Source organism: Sander lucioperca, chromosome 2, assembly GCF_008315115.2.
Source record: "Sander lucioperca isolate FBNREF2018 chromosome 2, SLUC_FBN_1.2, whole genome shotgun sequence".
Classification (NCBI taxonomy): domain Eukaryota; kingdom Metazoa; phylum Chordata; class Actinopteri; order Perciformes; family Percidae; genus Sander; species Sander lucioperca.
Window position 1 is genome coordinate 27996134 of NC_050174.1, and position 15908 is coordinate 28012041.

Below are 15908 nucleotides of genomic sequence, written 5' to 3' on the forward strand. Positions count from 1 at the left end.
TGTTTAATGAACTTGGTTGTGATAAAGATGCATAGGGGTAGGGGTGGGTTACATTTAGGGCCAGGTCACAGTTTTAGGTTGGCTCTTTGATTGCTGCACCCCGTCACTTTAATCCCAAACAAATTACTATAAAATGAATTTCACATTCCTGACAGCGAGAGACATAATCACTTTTGAAATGGACGCCCACTGGATCTATAAACATTTCCAGATCTCCACTGTGTGAGGTATAACACTCCATGTGTTTCCCTCATTCACAACAGGGTCATTTAGATCTGTTGCACCAAGTATGTGTGTGTGCCAGCAGGTTTCCCCTGGAAGAAATTTGCCTCACATTCGACCACAAGGCAGGCAACAAGCTTTGTTGCTGTTTGAGAAGCTAACTATACAGCAAAACCAAGTAAGGGAATAAGAAAGCAGCAGCAGTCAGATTGTATCAAGTCTGTGTCTACAGTGCCAGCAACCAGCTGCATTAGCATAGTGCCAGGGCCACAGGGTGCTCATGAAGGAAGTCCAAACTGAGGGATCAGCTCTGTGTTTCTCAGGGTCACACTCAGATTCTCTTATTGTGATTGTTCTGCTTCATATTAAAGAGTGGTAGACTGCAGCTAAGAGGGGGAAGGTTCAAATCAGATTTCTTCCCCGAGTCTTTGGAAGTTTCTACTCTTCATCTATTTCTGAATAAAGCTAAAGAGTTTTGCCAGAGCCAGAGATTCTTAAACAAAGTGTGCTTTGGTCTCTCAGGGTTGCCTTGCTCAGAGGTCCATGTGGAGAGCAGCCAGCCTTCAAAGTGAGAAAGCCAACCATCCGCCCAGAACTAAAACCTTAGCAGCGACTCAAAGCAATTTTCTGGCTATTTTGTTGATTTAATCCCTAGTTTGTGATGCTTGGGCACAGCGGCGTGACTGTATTGGCGTGCGTGCGGATGTGCATGTGTGACATAGTGTGTTAGGGTGAGACGGAGGGTGGCGGAGGGGAGGGAGGGGGACACCCCTGAGGGCCCAGATCCTCAGTGCTCCCATCAGCAAGCCACATTAGCACTTTTACAGTCTGCCCATCATGGAGGCGCTCATCCCTGTCTGTCTAATCATGGGGCTGGGTGCAAGTGGTGTGGGGGGGCTGAAGCCGTGGGATCCCTCCAAGCTGAGCTGTCAGCTTGCCTAATCACACGTCAGCCTGGGATGAGGAGACCGAGCACCTCTTCCTGGAATATTACCTGCTGACTGTTCCACATGGAGATGATCAGCAAAGACGCCCTGTGCTTTGACTGCATCCACAAAATAAAACCCCTTCATACATATTCCACCACAGGCTTGGAATATGCTCTATGCTTATCCAGACATTTTCATGTTGGCTGCTAACAGCTGCTATTAACCTTTAGAGCAGCCAAGGCACACATTGGTTTTATTAGAGGTAGGAAATGATTGGTGTCAGCATCTCTCTGATAAGGTAAAAAGTGTATTATATGAACTCAGGCTGAGCCAGACACGTCTGAGCCAAACACACGTCTTTTGCCATGCATGAAATCTGTTTTCATAATTTGTTCTCCCTTTTGGTACCAGTACGAACAGGCCAAATATTTCATTTTATTACTCTCATCATCGTAAAGTTGTAAATAACTAGATTGATTATTAGAGAAACAAAATCATCTTTTAGTCAGTCCTCGTTTTCATACATAACAGCAAAGGTTAGGTGTAACAGACCCAGACTTGTATGCGAAGGATATACTTTTAACCAACCTGTATATTTCATTTAATGCTAAGATCAAACTGCAAGAAAAAACATCAGGTTTTAAGGTTGGCTTCAATGCCACACCTGCAGCACATTTCTCCAGCAGACCTTTTAAAAGAATTGTGTCTCCGAAGCATTTGGCGAAAGCAAAAAGAATCATGTTACAGAAATAAAAGAAAACCCAGTGGCCGTCAGAGAGTACAGGAATGCTGACCTGACTGTTTGCAGGTAGCAGGAAAGTTTGTTCAGACCTCTGTGCTTTACAGGAAGCCCACAGATGGTCCAACCATACACCGGTATTAATCTGTCAGCTTGGCTAGTGGTCTGGACTGCAGAGAAAACAGGAGGCTCCCCACCGTGCAGGTGTTCCTGGCAACCTTTCTCAACGTGGTCAGAAAAAGAAAGCTTCAAATCATCAAGGTCACATGCCACCCCTGCAGTAGCTCCTTGTAGGAATTGTATGGCTGTGTGTGTGTGTGTGTGTGTGTGTGTGTGTGTGTGTGTGTGTGTGTGTGTGTGTGTGTGTGTGTGTGTGTGTGTGTGTTAATGATTCTATCCTGAATGGCAAGGGCAAACCACAAAGGTACAAACAGAAATCTGTGAGGATTGCTCTGTGTTGTATGTGTTGAGAATAAAGACATAAAGAAGAACTATGTGACAGGTGTCTGGAAGAAGCGATCTTGTTCATTTTTCCCTTCTTTCTGTCCTTCTTTGACTCAGGACAAGAACACGTGATACCTGAACAGACTCTAGTCTGCCCTCCGCTGCTACTTTCTGAGAAGGCGCAGTTTCACGGTGTCGTCATGGGAATGAAAGGCTTCCTCTTACGCTGCCTGACCGTGGCCCTGCTCTTCCAGCTCTCCACTGCCGGCCTGGTCAAGAAGGTCATCCGCCACCGTAGAGAGGCTCTGATGCCCAAGAAAACCCAGGGGAATGTCACCGTGCCCCAACCCGACCAGCCGGTGGTGTTCAACCACGTCTACAACATCAATGTCCCCTCCACGTCTCTCTGCTCTGTGGACCTGGACTCGCCCAGTGACACTGAGCTCAAACACAAGAGTGCCCCGATGGACATGCAGAACAGCGAGCACATGGAGCACACAGTGGACGGTGACAATCAGATCGTTTTCACCCACCGCATCAATATCCCCAAGCAGGCATGTGGCTGTGACAACCAGGTGCCCAATATCAAGGACATCCTGAACCGGCTGGAGATGCTGGAGTCCGAGCTGTCTAGTCTGAGAGAGCAGTGCAGCAGTGGGGCAGGCTGCTGTGGAGCTCAGGTTACTGGTAGGTCTTCATACCTTATACAGTAATTCATCTGTGTTCTGTGTTTCTAGTTAACTATGTATGAAGTCAACTCAAGTAAAATCTATTTCTAAAGTGCTTTCAGCTAATTGTGTTTGAGAGCAGAAAGGTCAAGAATATAGATTTTAAAAAATGTAAGAAATGCAGCACACAATTTCAAAAGCTGAAATTTTAGCATAGGCTTTGCACTTCTTAGCCCATTTACCACACATTGGCTGTATTTAACATTATTGGCATCCCACTTCTAAAGCATGGATAAATACATAGATTTGGAGTTGTGAGCATAGACCTTTTTGAAACATCGCTGTTTCTGCATTCCAACATTGACCAGCAAACATTTTAATGCAAACAACAACCAGATTGTCATGATCCTTTTCAAGATGTCTAAGTTAGCTTTTTGATTGTCTTCTGTCATGACTTGAATTGTCAATGCAAAGGTTCTTAGCAGCGGACTGACAGTTATGGGTTGTCAGAGCATCCTTGCATGCATTTGAAAACATTCAATCTATTAAAAACATTTCAAGTCTCTGTAAATACATTTTCAGTTTGTTAAAATGGACTGAAACCAATGCTCACCTGGAAGTTAGAATGCAGTCAAAAACCTATGTTATACTTATGAAAAAAGGTGGTATATCAACATACATAGACAACATATATAGAATGCAGCTAGAGCCTCATATCCATTAAATGCTATGAATTAATAATAGGAGTTATTATAAGTTGCCTTATACAGTAGCGGCTGAGGTTAGAGGATGCATTGCACATGTTTTACTGAATGATTTGCATCACATAGCTTTACAATACTTCCATTTCCTTTTTTGCCTTCCAGCAGGTGAAGTGTCCACAAAGCCCTACTGTAATGGGCGTGGGAACTGGAGCACTGACACCTGCAGCTGCATATGTGAGCCTGGATGGAAGGGCCCCAACTGCACCGAACCTGAGTGCCCCAACGACTGCCAGGACCAGGGCCGCTGTGTGGATGGCAAATGTGAGTGCTTTGAGGGCTTTGGTGGGGACGACTGCGGTACTGAGCTCTGCCTGTTGGACTGCGGTGACTATGGCCACTGTGTAGACGGGTCCTGCCTCTGTGAGGAGGGCTTCATTGGTCAGGACTGCACCCAGACCAACTGCCTCAACAACTGCCTGGGCCGCGGACGCTGTGAAGACGATGAGTGTGTTTGCGACGAGCCATGGACGGGCTTCGACTGCTCCGAACTCATCTGTCCAAATGACTGCTATGACCGTGGACGCTGCATCAATGGCACCTGCTACTGTGAACAGGGCTACACTGGAGAAGACTGCAGTGAGCTCACTTGTCCTGGCAACTGTAATAACCGCGGCATGTGTGTGAATGGCCAGTGTGTGTGCCAGACCGGCTACATTGGAGAGGATTGCTCGAAGCTCACCTGTCCCCAGAACTGCAACGAGAGAGGCCATTGCTTTAATGGGAAGTGCATCTGTGATCCAGGATTTGAGGGTGAAGATTGCTCTATCCTCTCATGCCCTGAGAACTGCAGCAACAGGGGCCAGTGCATTAACGGAGAATGTGTATGTGACATAGGATACCAGGGCGAAGACTGTAGCGAGCTCTCCTGTCTTAACAATTGCCAAGACCGTGGCCGCTGCGTTAACGGACACTGCATGTGTAACAAAGGCTATGCTGGGGAGGACTGCAGCATCAAGACCTGTCCAAAAGACTGCATGGGACGAGGAGACTGCGTGGATGGCAAGTGCGTGTGCTTTGTCGGCTTCACTGGGATAGACTGCAGCCAGCTGACCTGCCCCAATGACTGCCTGGACCGTGGTCACTGTGTGAACGGACAATGTGTTTGTCACAAGGGTTTCGCTGGTGAGGACTGCAGTGAGAAGACATGTCCCAAGAACTGTCTTGATAGAGGTTACTGCGTCGATGGCAACTGTGTGTGTTATGAAGGTTTCACCGGGCCCGACTGCTCAATGCTGACCTGCCCAGAAGACTGCCAAAACCAGGGGCATTGTGAGAACGGAGTGTGTGTTTGCGACGAGGGCTTCATTGGGGAGGACTGCTCTGGGGGTAAGATAGACCATGCATTTATGCGTGCAGCTTTCCACAGGTTCATTGTGCTATTTAGACCACACAGTCCACAGTCTATTTCATTATACTAGCAGTGGGTGCTGCAAAAGTCAGCTACATTTTTTATTCTACAAATTAATTCTTTCTTTTGGCCAATTGGGGTCACAACATTACAACAAGCTTAAAATGGCATGTGCCTGACATATTCTCACTCTTTAAAGTTGATATAACTGATATGTCGGCAAAATATTAGCTGTTTACACATCCACCAAACATGGAGCAACATTGTGAAGAGACTAATTGGAGTCTAGCGCCTGGTCACCTCAATGTACAAGTCCAATATTCTTTCTCAGTTTTAGCTCTTTTTTGGTCTCCACCAACTCCTGAGGGAAACATGTCAGCCTCTTTAAAATAAAATAGAATAAACTTAATTGTTCAGCCAAGGCAGGAAAATTGTTTTTTATCTTACCAAGGAAAATATCTACATAACACACAAAAACATCACATTAATAGAACAAAGATCTTTTAATTGTACAACAGACATGGCATTCATACCTGTACAGCCTACACTTTCATATTTTACTTCACTGTAGTTTAATTGCATTTGGGATAAAAGAACCCTTGTAGATCTCTTTCTTGGGCCAGGTTTATTCATCGCCCTGAGGGGTGGAGGGGATGTATTCAGCTGCTAAACGCTCCACTATGTTCTCCAGCTGCTCTCCAACTGTGTCTGTCTGCTGTTTGCTGCTGGCAGGTAGTGTACAGTCTCTTTTAAAATTTTCTTTTTTGCTGAAAATGGCAGCCTGCTGCGGCTACAACAGGGTTTGTGAGAATGGTAGGAGTGAACAAAAACATTGTAAAAAAAGTAACAATTAGCTAAAAGAGGCAAAAACAACATTCTGTAGAGCTGAAGGTCACTGCAGGGTTCTCTGTGGGTCTGTGACTATGAGTGACTACTTTCGAATTACACAGAGCTGCTCATGTCAAAATATTGATTAGTAAGTAAGTAAGTTAGTAAAGTTTATTTCTATAGCACCTTTAAAAACAGCTTGCGCTAGCCAAAGTGCTGTACATAGCACATTAGCCACAGGGTAATAAAATAAAAAATAAAATACACTTACAAATAAGTGGTTTAGGCTAAAACGACATCAAAAGACAAACACTTAATTACAAACATAGCAGGATAAGACAATTAAAATGCCGGGAAGGCCAATGTAAAAAAGGTGAGTTTTGACAATAGAAGGGGCATTTCTGATGTCAGGTGGCAGTCGGCTCCACAGCTGAGGGCCAGCAACAGAAAAGGCTCACCTTTTTGCTTAAGCCGGGACCGTGGGACATGGAGGAGACATTGGCTGGAGGATCTGAGGGACCTGGGGGCTGTAGGTAGCTGGGGGCCAGGGCGTGAAGTATTAGTATTAGTATTTTAAATTGCATCCTAGACTGGACTGGAAGCCAGTGCAAGGAGGCTAGGACAGGTGTAATGTATTCACGCTTTTTTGTGTTCGTGAGCAGCCTAGCCGCTGCATTTTAGTGCAGCATATAACTCCAAAACATTCACACTGCTTGCAATTATACACAGACATTGACAGACAGACATGTTCCAAACATTTAACAACCCTACAGATCAGTGATTTCCAGTGTCTCTCCAAAGTCTCACCTCCCAAGGACCTGACAGTGGTGGAGGTCACCCCAGAGACAGTGGACGTGTCCTGGGAGAATGAGATGCGTGTGACCGAGTACCTGATCACCTATGTGCCAACGGCCCCTGGAGGTCTGGAGATGGACATGCGGGTGCCTGGGGACCAGAAAACGACCACTATTCGGGAGCTTGAGCCTGGCGTGGAGTACCTGATCAGCGTCTTTGCTGTGCTCAACAACAAGAGGAGTCTTCCTGTCAGTGCTAGGGTGGCTACACGTATGTCAATCTCCTCTGTGGCACAAAATGCAGTGTATAAATCGAGATGAAATGTGGCACAAAATGCAGTGTATAAATCTACATGAAATGTAGTCAGAGTTTTGTTCTATGCCTCCCAGATCTGCCCGAGCCTGAGGGACTTAAGTTCAAGTCCGTGCGGGAGACATCAGTGGAGGTGCAGTGGGACCCGTTGGACATTTCTTTTGATGGCTGGAAACTCATCTTCAGAAACACAGTGAGTCTGCTACCCAATATGTTAAATGACCTTCTGTATTCTAGGAGGTGGTTGAACTCTAGAGCCTACTGTACCACAGCCTCTATCATTATGCATATTTTCCTCTGGTAGAAACCATATATGAACCACTGCAAACCCCCAACTTCAAATTCAGTAACTGCCTAAAGTGCATTCATGAGGATCATGATGGGTAACCTGTGGAATATGGAGCTTAGCCAGCATGCAAAAACTCTGCAATTAAAACTAAAAAGTTGTTAGTATTTCCTGACAGCTCCGATGACCAAAGAGCACAGAGCCAACGTTACTTTGTGTAACGCCTTATTTCCTTTTTTGAGTGCTCATAGAAACTTTCCCAAGCAGAACTACTGGGATCGACTCAAAGCCACACTCTATTAAACTGAGTCCCCTGTCAACTCTTAAGTCCAAACGCCACCCAGAGCGCCATTATGTATGATTTGTTTTTTTTTCCTCCCACTCCACACATTATGCCAGGACTAGCCTTTGTAGTGGTTGATGACGTGTTTTTTTTTTTGGTGCTGGCAGAAAGAGGAAGATGGTGAGATTCTCAACTCCCTCGGCCGTCCAGAGACCACCTTTGAGCAGTCGGGCCTGGGCCCTGGCCAGGAGTACGAGGTCAAGCTGGAGGTGGTGAAGAACAACAAGCGTGGACCGCCTGCCTCCCAGAACGTCATCACAAGTGAGTGTACACATTCACACTGGCTTATCAGTCCTTTGTTTTAGACTTACTGGAATGGTTTCATTCCAGCAGGAGGTACTCGGTTTGCAATAGCTTCTCTAACCTACTATCAGGCCTTCATTCATGAAAAGGAGCTTGGCATCACATAAGAAATACATTACTGTATATTTGTATGGCTGAATGTTATTCTCTTCTATTCTTCACTCCCATATTAGTGTTTTTCCATCCACCTGTTCTATTTTGAGTTTGCGCAGTAAAAAAGTGGGAAACGAAGGAAATTCAAGAAGTTGAAAAAATTGCAACAATTTTTTGTGCTTGGTTTATATCGAAAAATTGATGTATCAAAAAAAAACAAGATGGTGAAGGCCAAAATGCAAACTCGAGGCTTCAAAATGACCACAAACCAATGGTTGACGTCGCTGCTGCTACGTCCATTATTTTTATAGTCTATGTTTGCAATGCAAGCCTGACCAGATGTGATAATGTAAAAAATAAAACATGTCTTTAAACCGTTAATGAATGAACCCAATATGAGACGTATGCACATGGTTGTATCTTTACTTAAATATGTCAAATATGTAAGTAAATGTATCATACTCTAATAAAACCACATTATAACCACTTTAGAGACATGTCATCAGCTATCATCTTAAAAACATAAAAAACATAATATTTATTAAGTTAAAAACGACTTCCTGTCCCTTGGGGCATAATATGACGTAGAGAGTTTAGTTCTGTTATATGACATAGTTTGTAGGGGAAATCTTCAGGACTCTGAATTAATATCAGTGCTGATGCATTTGCCCTTCATGACACTTATAACAGAAAGAAACATTCATAGAGTGGATTGATAAAGACAAGTAAAAAATGAATACCAATACTAAAAATTAAAGATACAGGCTACATCAAATAATTGTAATCTTAATTTTGTTGTATTAATCTTAACCATTGTATTTAAAACACATTTGCAGGATAATATGCCTAAACTCTGACCCAGTGCTGCAGATTGCGGAGCTTTGATGTTCCAGAAATAGAGGTTATTGTGGAATAAATTGTCACTTAGAGCTGTCAAAGTAAAATACAAAAACAGGCAGTGTTGGGAAGGATACTTTCAAAACGTATTCCGGTACAGAATACAGAATACATGCCCAAAAATGTAATTTGTAATGTATTCCGTTACGTTACTCAATCTGAGTAACGTATTCTAAATACTTGGATTACTTCCACATTGAATTATTCAGAGAGTGAATAAACTCGTGAAACAGAGAAGTATCGTCATATAATCCATTGATTTCAACAATGTAACTGTATTCTAAATACCAACTATTTAAATTGTAACTGTAACGGAATACAGTTACTCATAATTTGTATTCTGAATACGTAACGCCGGTACATGTATTCCGTTACTCCCCAACACTGAAAACAGCGTGTCACCTTCATACCTTGCGTAAATTCATTGGATTCTATATCTAGGTAATCCATCTTGCAGCCCCCAACAGAGTATTAAAAACAGCCCCACTTGTCAACCCCCTTGTGATCAGCTCATTAGATTTCATTTTATTGTTGCAATTTAGGGGGGTAGTAAAAACTGATATGGATTTCCAGTTCTATTGCCAATTTGTGAGATATCTCCATTGTTTCATGAGGCTATAAAGCTCAGTGGCTTGTAACAGTCTGAGGAACTCAGAGCTGGGAATCAATATAAAAAGAGAACACAGGGTTACAGTACATTTGTGACTTCACCTGCCAGATCAACCACCAACCACCAGGCTATATTTAGCTCTTGTAGGTGTTGACTTGGGGGTGGGTTAAAACAGGGAATTTAGTATTTTCTTTAAAAGCAAGTCTTAGTGGCTGTTACCCCTGGGAGACTTCTGTTTCAACAAAGCAGATTCAACAGGCACAGCAATGTTTACCACATTCAGTACTGAGTGCAATAAATGACAGCTCCATCTAGCAGTGTGTCAGGCCACTTCTTTGCTTATTTATGGCGTGAAAATGGTCTGCACGGTGCCAGAATAAACAGAAGTATGCATGGAAAGGCCATTAGAGGCCTATCATAAGCTACACTCAGCAGTAAGAGCTGGGCTGGTAAATTACAGCGAGAGCACATTCAGGTGTTTTTTCTACAGTGTGATCGACAGTGGAACCAGAGAAAAGGAAGTGCATTGATAATGCCTGCTCTATAGTTCAGTTACCTTATTCTTAAAAGTAGCACACACTGTTCTACACTCTATATGGATTTAAATCAGAAATAATAAAACAATAAATAATAAAACCTGGAAGATGAATGATTGAAGAAATGAAATAAACAAAACAAAAACACAAAAATGTATAAATTAGTTCGCAACTAAGCAAAATGAAATGAAAAGTATTATCCATAACATATAATGCAGTATCCAGCATAGACATGCCTGAAAATTGTATTATAAATTGGCAGCATAATAATTATTGTTAGATAGGTTCCATTTACAAGCCCTCAGGGGTTTTCATCCCACCTATTCTGTCATTGTGCATTTCTTTAGTTTTTATACGCACAAATAAAGAACTATAAATGAACAGCTTAGTTTAGCTTCCGAGGTGCTGGTTGTGGGTTTTAATCCAGGCTAGCTGTTTCCCTGTTTCCTGTCTTTGTGCTGAGCTAAGCTAACCACCTCCTGTCTTCAGCTTCAAATCGAACAGACAGATATGAGAGTGGTTTGATTTAACTCTCAGCAACAAAGAGATAAAGTGTATTTCCCAAAATGTCAAACCATTGGCAGCATGTCTCCATGGAGGTGTCTCTCGTCCACCATAGTGTTAGAACTACGTTCCAGTTGTCAATGATTCTTCTTTTTATGTTTAAATGTTGATTTGGGGTAATAACGAGAACGTTTTCTGATAGCAAGATGAAGTGAGATGGGAACAAGAAACATGTAAAAACCAAATCATTTCATAATAGAAAGAAAAATGTCATAACATGAAAACTCTTGTAATAATGTGATCATCTTTTATAACGTGGAAAGGAAATCAATAAATATCAGAGATTCTGACATAAAAAAATAAAAAGCTAATATTTTTTGTCATGGTGGCAGCAGTAAAGTGCTGTAAAATGTATGCCATTGTGTGTTTATGAAAAAGGATTTGGACATTTTTTCCACATCAACATTGATGGATTTTGAACAAACCTTGTAATGCAAGAAAAAGTCAAAGGGGATGATTACTTCTTCTGATAACCACTGTTTATGCGTGCACTGGCGCACACACACATGTTTGTGTGTGCACGTGTCAGCACTACTTGGATTATGAGGTTCAGAGTTCTCCGTGTCACTCAGGCTCTCTTAATGTCTCCCATTACACCAGCTTGCGGGTGCATACTATGGGATTTGCATGCTGAGGGGCTAATTGTGTGAAGCGAGTTGCTCCGGTCTCCCCTCCCCCTCCCCCTGCCCCTCCCACCCAAACCACCATGAGTGGGAGGCACCAGTCAGTCAAGCAGTCAGGCTCAGAGGGATGGCGGCCTCCAAGGAGAATGGTATCGTGACACCCGAACGACACACTCGCAGCATCCTCAGAAGACAAATCTGTGTTAAGCTCAAATGCAGATTCTTCACTTTATCAGCCCTGCACAGAAGGTTGACTTTCCCAAAGTTGCTTACGTGTGACAAATCAATTTCAGCGCCGCTGAAAAGGCGCCCTTCATGGTGCAGGGATTTGATCTGTAAATAGGCTGAATAACCTCATAAATGCAAGAGGGCCATCTCATTTCAGCAGCTGCATTGCTGGAATGACTGTATCCATGCACATATCAGTCCTCCCCACAGCAACCACCCATGTGTTTCCTGCAGTAGCTTCATGGTCTATGGTCAGGCTTCAGTTAATCAATGGTTACAGCAAGGCCCCGGCACCACAATATAACATACTTGGAAAGAAATCAAACCGAGACACAAGCAGACACATGTCTTTGCCTCTATTTGCAGCGTTCAGAGTTGATTAACGTCTCGTTGTCTTTGTATTGACTTTGTATGCAAACACACTACTGCTAAATATCACATCACATTCTGTTAGCAGACTGCTTATTACTTTAAAGATACATTTAAAATCAACAGGGACTAGTCAGGTAAAGAACTAAAGTCTGTAGAGAGTGTAGTTAGACCAAAGCAGCCACCCTTCCATGATTAGGAGGGTTCCTCTGGGATTGTATGGCTTTATATTTATCCAGGCATAAATGTAACCATAAATGAAGTTCTGTATATAATTGTAATGACACATTGGTCGATTTGTGTTTGAATACTGCCAATAAGGAACAATGCATATTTAGAAGACATCATCTGGGACATTACACAAAGAGGGCATTCAGAGTCCCGGGGATTCTGCTTCTTTTCAGTAACGTAGAGCCAGGGACGGATTTAGTCATTTTGGGGCCCAAGGCAAACACAGACATGGGGCCCTCTACATCTCTTGTTTCCCCCCTTTTGTCAGTCCTACTTGTAACTTCTCTTCAACAGTCTTCACACAGCAATGATGTCTAGACTTCGGGGGTCCGTTTCAGGTAGAAGGTTTAACAAACTCTGAGTCTAACCCTGATGTCTGAGTTGATTTACCCTGAGATGGGAAGAGTTTTCGGTTCCAGAACAGCTGATATGAGTTGGTTCAATCAACTCGGAGTAGGTTCACGCGCGTGCACCACCACAATAAAAAGGCAGCATGAATGGAGCCATGATTCTACGATTCACCATGGTAACAACCACAAACAAACGGGTTGGCGGAAATACTCATGCGTACAAACAGCGAGTTTGAACATGTATTTCGTTAAAAAAGTAAGACAGCGGCTGCTGCTGCAAAAGAGAGAGAATTGGTGTGGAAGAAAATTGCTGCTCGAGTCAGTGCGTAAGCATTAAAAGTGTATTAATTTCATATTTAATCACAGTTAACTTATAATATTAGCCTACTAGTGAAAACTGGAATTGTATTACACCTATAATTTCATTTGGGTGCAATCCTACGGGCGAAAAAGTAAACTACTAGGCTACTATATCCCATTCTGAGGCTGCAGCACCATGATCATTAACAGAACTATAATTTATAATCATTTATTTCTTTTTAATGGCTCTCACTGGTTTGTGTCCAGGGAACAATACAAAAAACTTTTAAAAAACGTTTCAGAGCGAGTCACACTTTTCTGACGAGTGGCTTTACTATTAGCCTACAGTATGATCTGATCACCAATAAAGAAAACTGCCGTTTGCAAAAAACGTAATGCGACACAAAGAATCAGCTGGGATGTTAAAGCATGTCCACGATGGTGGATGTTAGTGATATGAGGACGGATAAGGTATCTACATATCTGATGGACTGTGATAAAAAAAATACCTCTCAAATCAGTTATGTGGAAATGAAAATACATTTAGTCGGGACTCATATCATCTCCCGACGTAAACTCTCTGTGAAGTAATACAGCTTTTTCATCAACGGGATCGTCGACTAAAGGACATGACATGTTTGAGAAAAAAACGTTTTATAATCTGCCTAACAATAAGTTTTATTTATTAAGTTTTTATTCATGCAGATAACAAACTGCATTAAAATGCACCTGATACAGACTGACTGAATGAATGAGGAAATGAGAGAGAAGAAACCTCGAGTTTCTCTCAGTCTCCTCCCTCTGACACAGTGTCAGAGGGAGGAGACTGAGTGTGTGAGTGTCTGTTTGAGAGTATTGGTGTGTGTGAGTGTGTGAGTGAGTGAGTGTCTGTGTGTGAGTGTCTGTGTGTCTGTGTGTGAGTGTCTGTGTGTGAGTGAGTGTGTCTGTGAGTGAGTGTCTGTGTGTGAGTGAGTGTGTCTGTGAGTGAGTGTCTGTGTGTGAGTGAGTGTGTCTATGAGTGAGTGTCTGTGTGTGAGTGAGTGTGTCTGTGTGAGTGTGTCTGTGTGTGAGTGAGTGAGTGAGTGAGTGAGTGAGTGAGTGAGTGAGTGTATCTGTGTGAGAGTGTCTGTGTGTGAGTGAGTGAGTGAGTGAGTGAGTGAGTGAGTGTATCTGTGTGAGAGTGTCTTTGTGTGAGTGAGTGTGTGTGTGAGTGTCTGTGTGTGTGTGAGTGAGTGAGTGTCTGTATTGTCATGTCTAAAGCACTACAATCTGACCTTGCGAGCTTTGGCCTCAGCAAATCTTGCTATCACTGATTCCATATCCATAACGTTAGCAGCAATATCACTTGAGCAGCCTGGGCTGGCACTGTCGGCAGCAACAGGTAGCTCCTCCTCGCTAGCAGCAGTGCTAACGGTCGTGATGGTGGTTGTAGCATGGGTTGTAGCGTTGTTGTCATTGTCAGCGGCGGGCATCACTAAAGTTTGTTAACTTCGACAATTTTTTTAAAAACGTTTTGCTTTCCTCCCGCTTCCTCCTTTTTTCAGCACCACTTGGGTAGTTTGGCTTCATTGTTACTCTACTCTGTACACTGTCTGTTACTCTACACACGCACCCTGTCTGTCTGTTACTCTACACACGCACCCTGTCTGTCTGTCACTCTACACACGCACCCTGTCTGTCTGTTACTCTACACACGCACCCTGTCCGTCTGTCACTTTTTTTTCCTCCGTTTTTTGGCGCATTACAGCCTTGTCACTTTCGCAGATGCGCAGTAAGTGAGATAATGGAATAGTCCAATCATGTAGTGAGGTGGGGGGCCCCCTCCGGTCTGCGAAACTAATGATTTGATGCCATTTTTCGCAAATGGAGTTTTAGAAATATATAATTTGCGAAAAGTAAAAAAAAAAAACCTTAAGCATAAGTTAATGGGGCATTTTGGGGGCCCCTAGGTAGCTCGGGGCCCAAGGCAATTGCCGACCTTTGCCTAATGGTAAAGTCCGCCTCTGCGTAGAGCTTTGTTAACGACCCTGCAGCCACATACTGCCATTAGGTCGGCTTCACTTGGTGTAACTTCAATGTAGCTTCAATATTGTGCAACATAGTGTACGAGTCATATAAATGGTATGAGTTCTGTAGGAAAAAATGTTTTTTTTTTAATCTGCTCGTCATTGCACAGGCGTGCACTGTGTAAACCCAGTCTTACACCATCCTGTGTGTATTTAAGCAGGACTTAATGGTGATACTTAAATGTTTATTCCCTTTCTCTTTCTTTTAAACAATGTAATATTACAATGAAGTTCATGTAAATGTGGGCTGAGTGTTAATGAAATATGATTAAACAAAGAAAAAAACAACTAGTCATTTGATCCTGGTCTATGTGGAACTTAAAAGATTTCCCTTAACAGGACACATGGGTGTAAACACAAAGCTCCCCTGTCACAGGACCGCAGACCTTCCCACAGTAAAGATCCCTTTAAAGATCTCTTCCTGATGCGCTGTGGGAGACAAAATTCAATTGGATTCAGATGTATGTGTATGGCACCATATTATACAGAAGCAGTTCAGAGTGCTTTATATAACAGTAAAACAACACAGCAAATGAAAAGAGACATCCAAAAGTCCTGTTGTTGTGCATTATGTATGCCAAAGATTAAATTTTAACAATCTTTCATCATCTACCCCCCCTCTAGTGATCGATGCCCCCAGCCAGGTGGACGTGCGTGACGTGACAGACACCACAGCGCTGGTGACCTGGTTCCAACCCGTGGCGGAGGTGGACGGGGTCAGCGTCTCCTACGGGCCCAGCTCCAATCCCGCTGATCGCAAGCTGGTGGAGCTGTCCTCCACTGACACCCAGTACCACCTGGGGGGCCTCACCCCCGACACACAGTACGAGGTGTCGCTGTCGGCTCGCAGGGGAGAACGGACCAGCGCTCCCGTCTATGAGTCTTTCCTCACAGGTGAGACTGAAATAACACTGTTATGTGTTTTCAGACCAAAATGGATTCCTGAACCTGCTACCTTCAGCTGTTTACTGGGGGGGGGTTGGACCACACACACACACTAATGGCTGAATGTTTACGAGGGAGGATATCCTGCTGGGGTGTGTGCCTATTTGACATGTTG

The 15908-nt window shown here is 43.4% G+C and overlaps 1 protein-coding gene across 7 annotated transcripts in view; it reads left to right on the top strand.

Moving 5' to 3' along the window:
* The window catches only part of LOC116050407 (tenascin-like), a 94914-nt gene that overhangs the window by 52736 nt on the left and 26270 nt on the right, over positions 1-15908 (top strand). For 4 of the 7 annotated variants that reach the window (XM_035995802.1, XM_031300424.2, XM_031300427.2 and 1 more), the window contains exons 2-7: positions 2452-3021; positions 3869-5092; positions 6744-7007; positions 7127-7242; positions 7786-7939; positions 15473-15742. In XM_035995802.1, the coding sequence (XP_035851695.1) occupies positions 2535-3021; positions 3869-5092; positions 6744-7007; positions 7127-7242; positions 7786-7939; positions 15473-15742 (2515 nt within the window). In that variant the 5' untranslated portion in view covers positions 2452-2534. The remainder of the gene's footprint in view (positions 1-2451; positions 3022-3868; positions 5093-6743; positions 7008-7126; positions 7243-7785; positions 7940-15472; positions 15743-15908) is intronic. The other 3 variants (XM_031300426.2, XM_031300430.2, XM_031300429.2) reach the window with 1 other exon arrangement.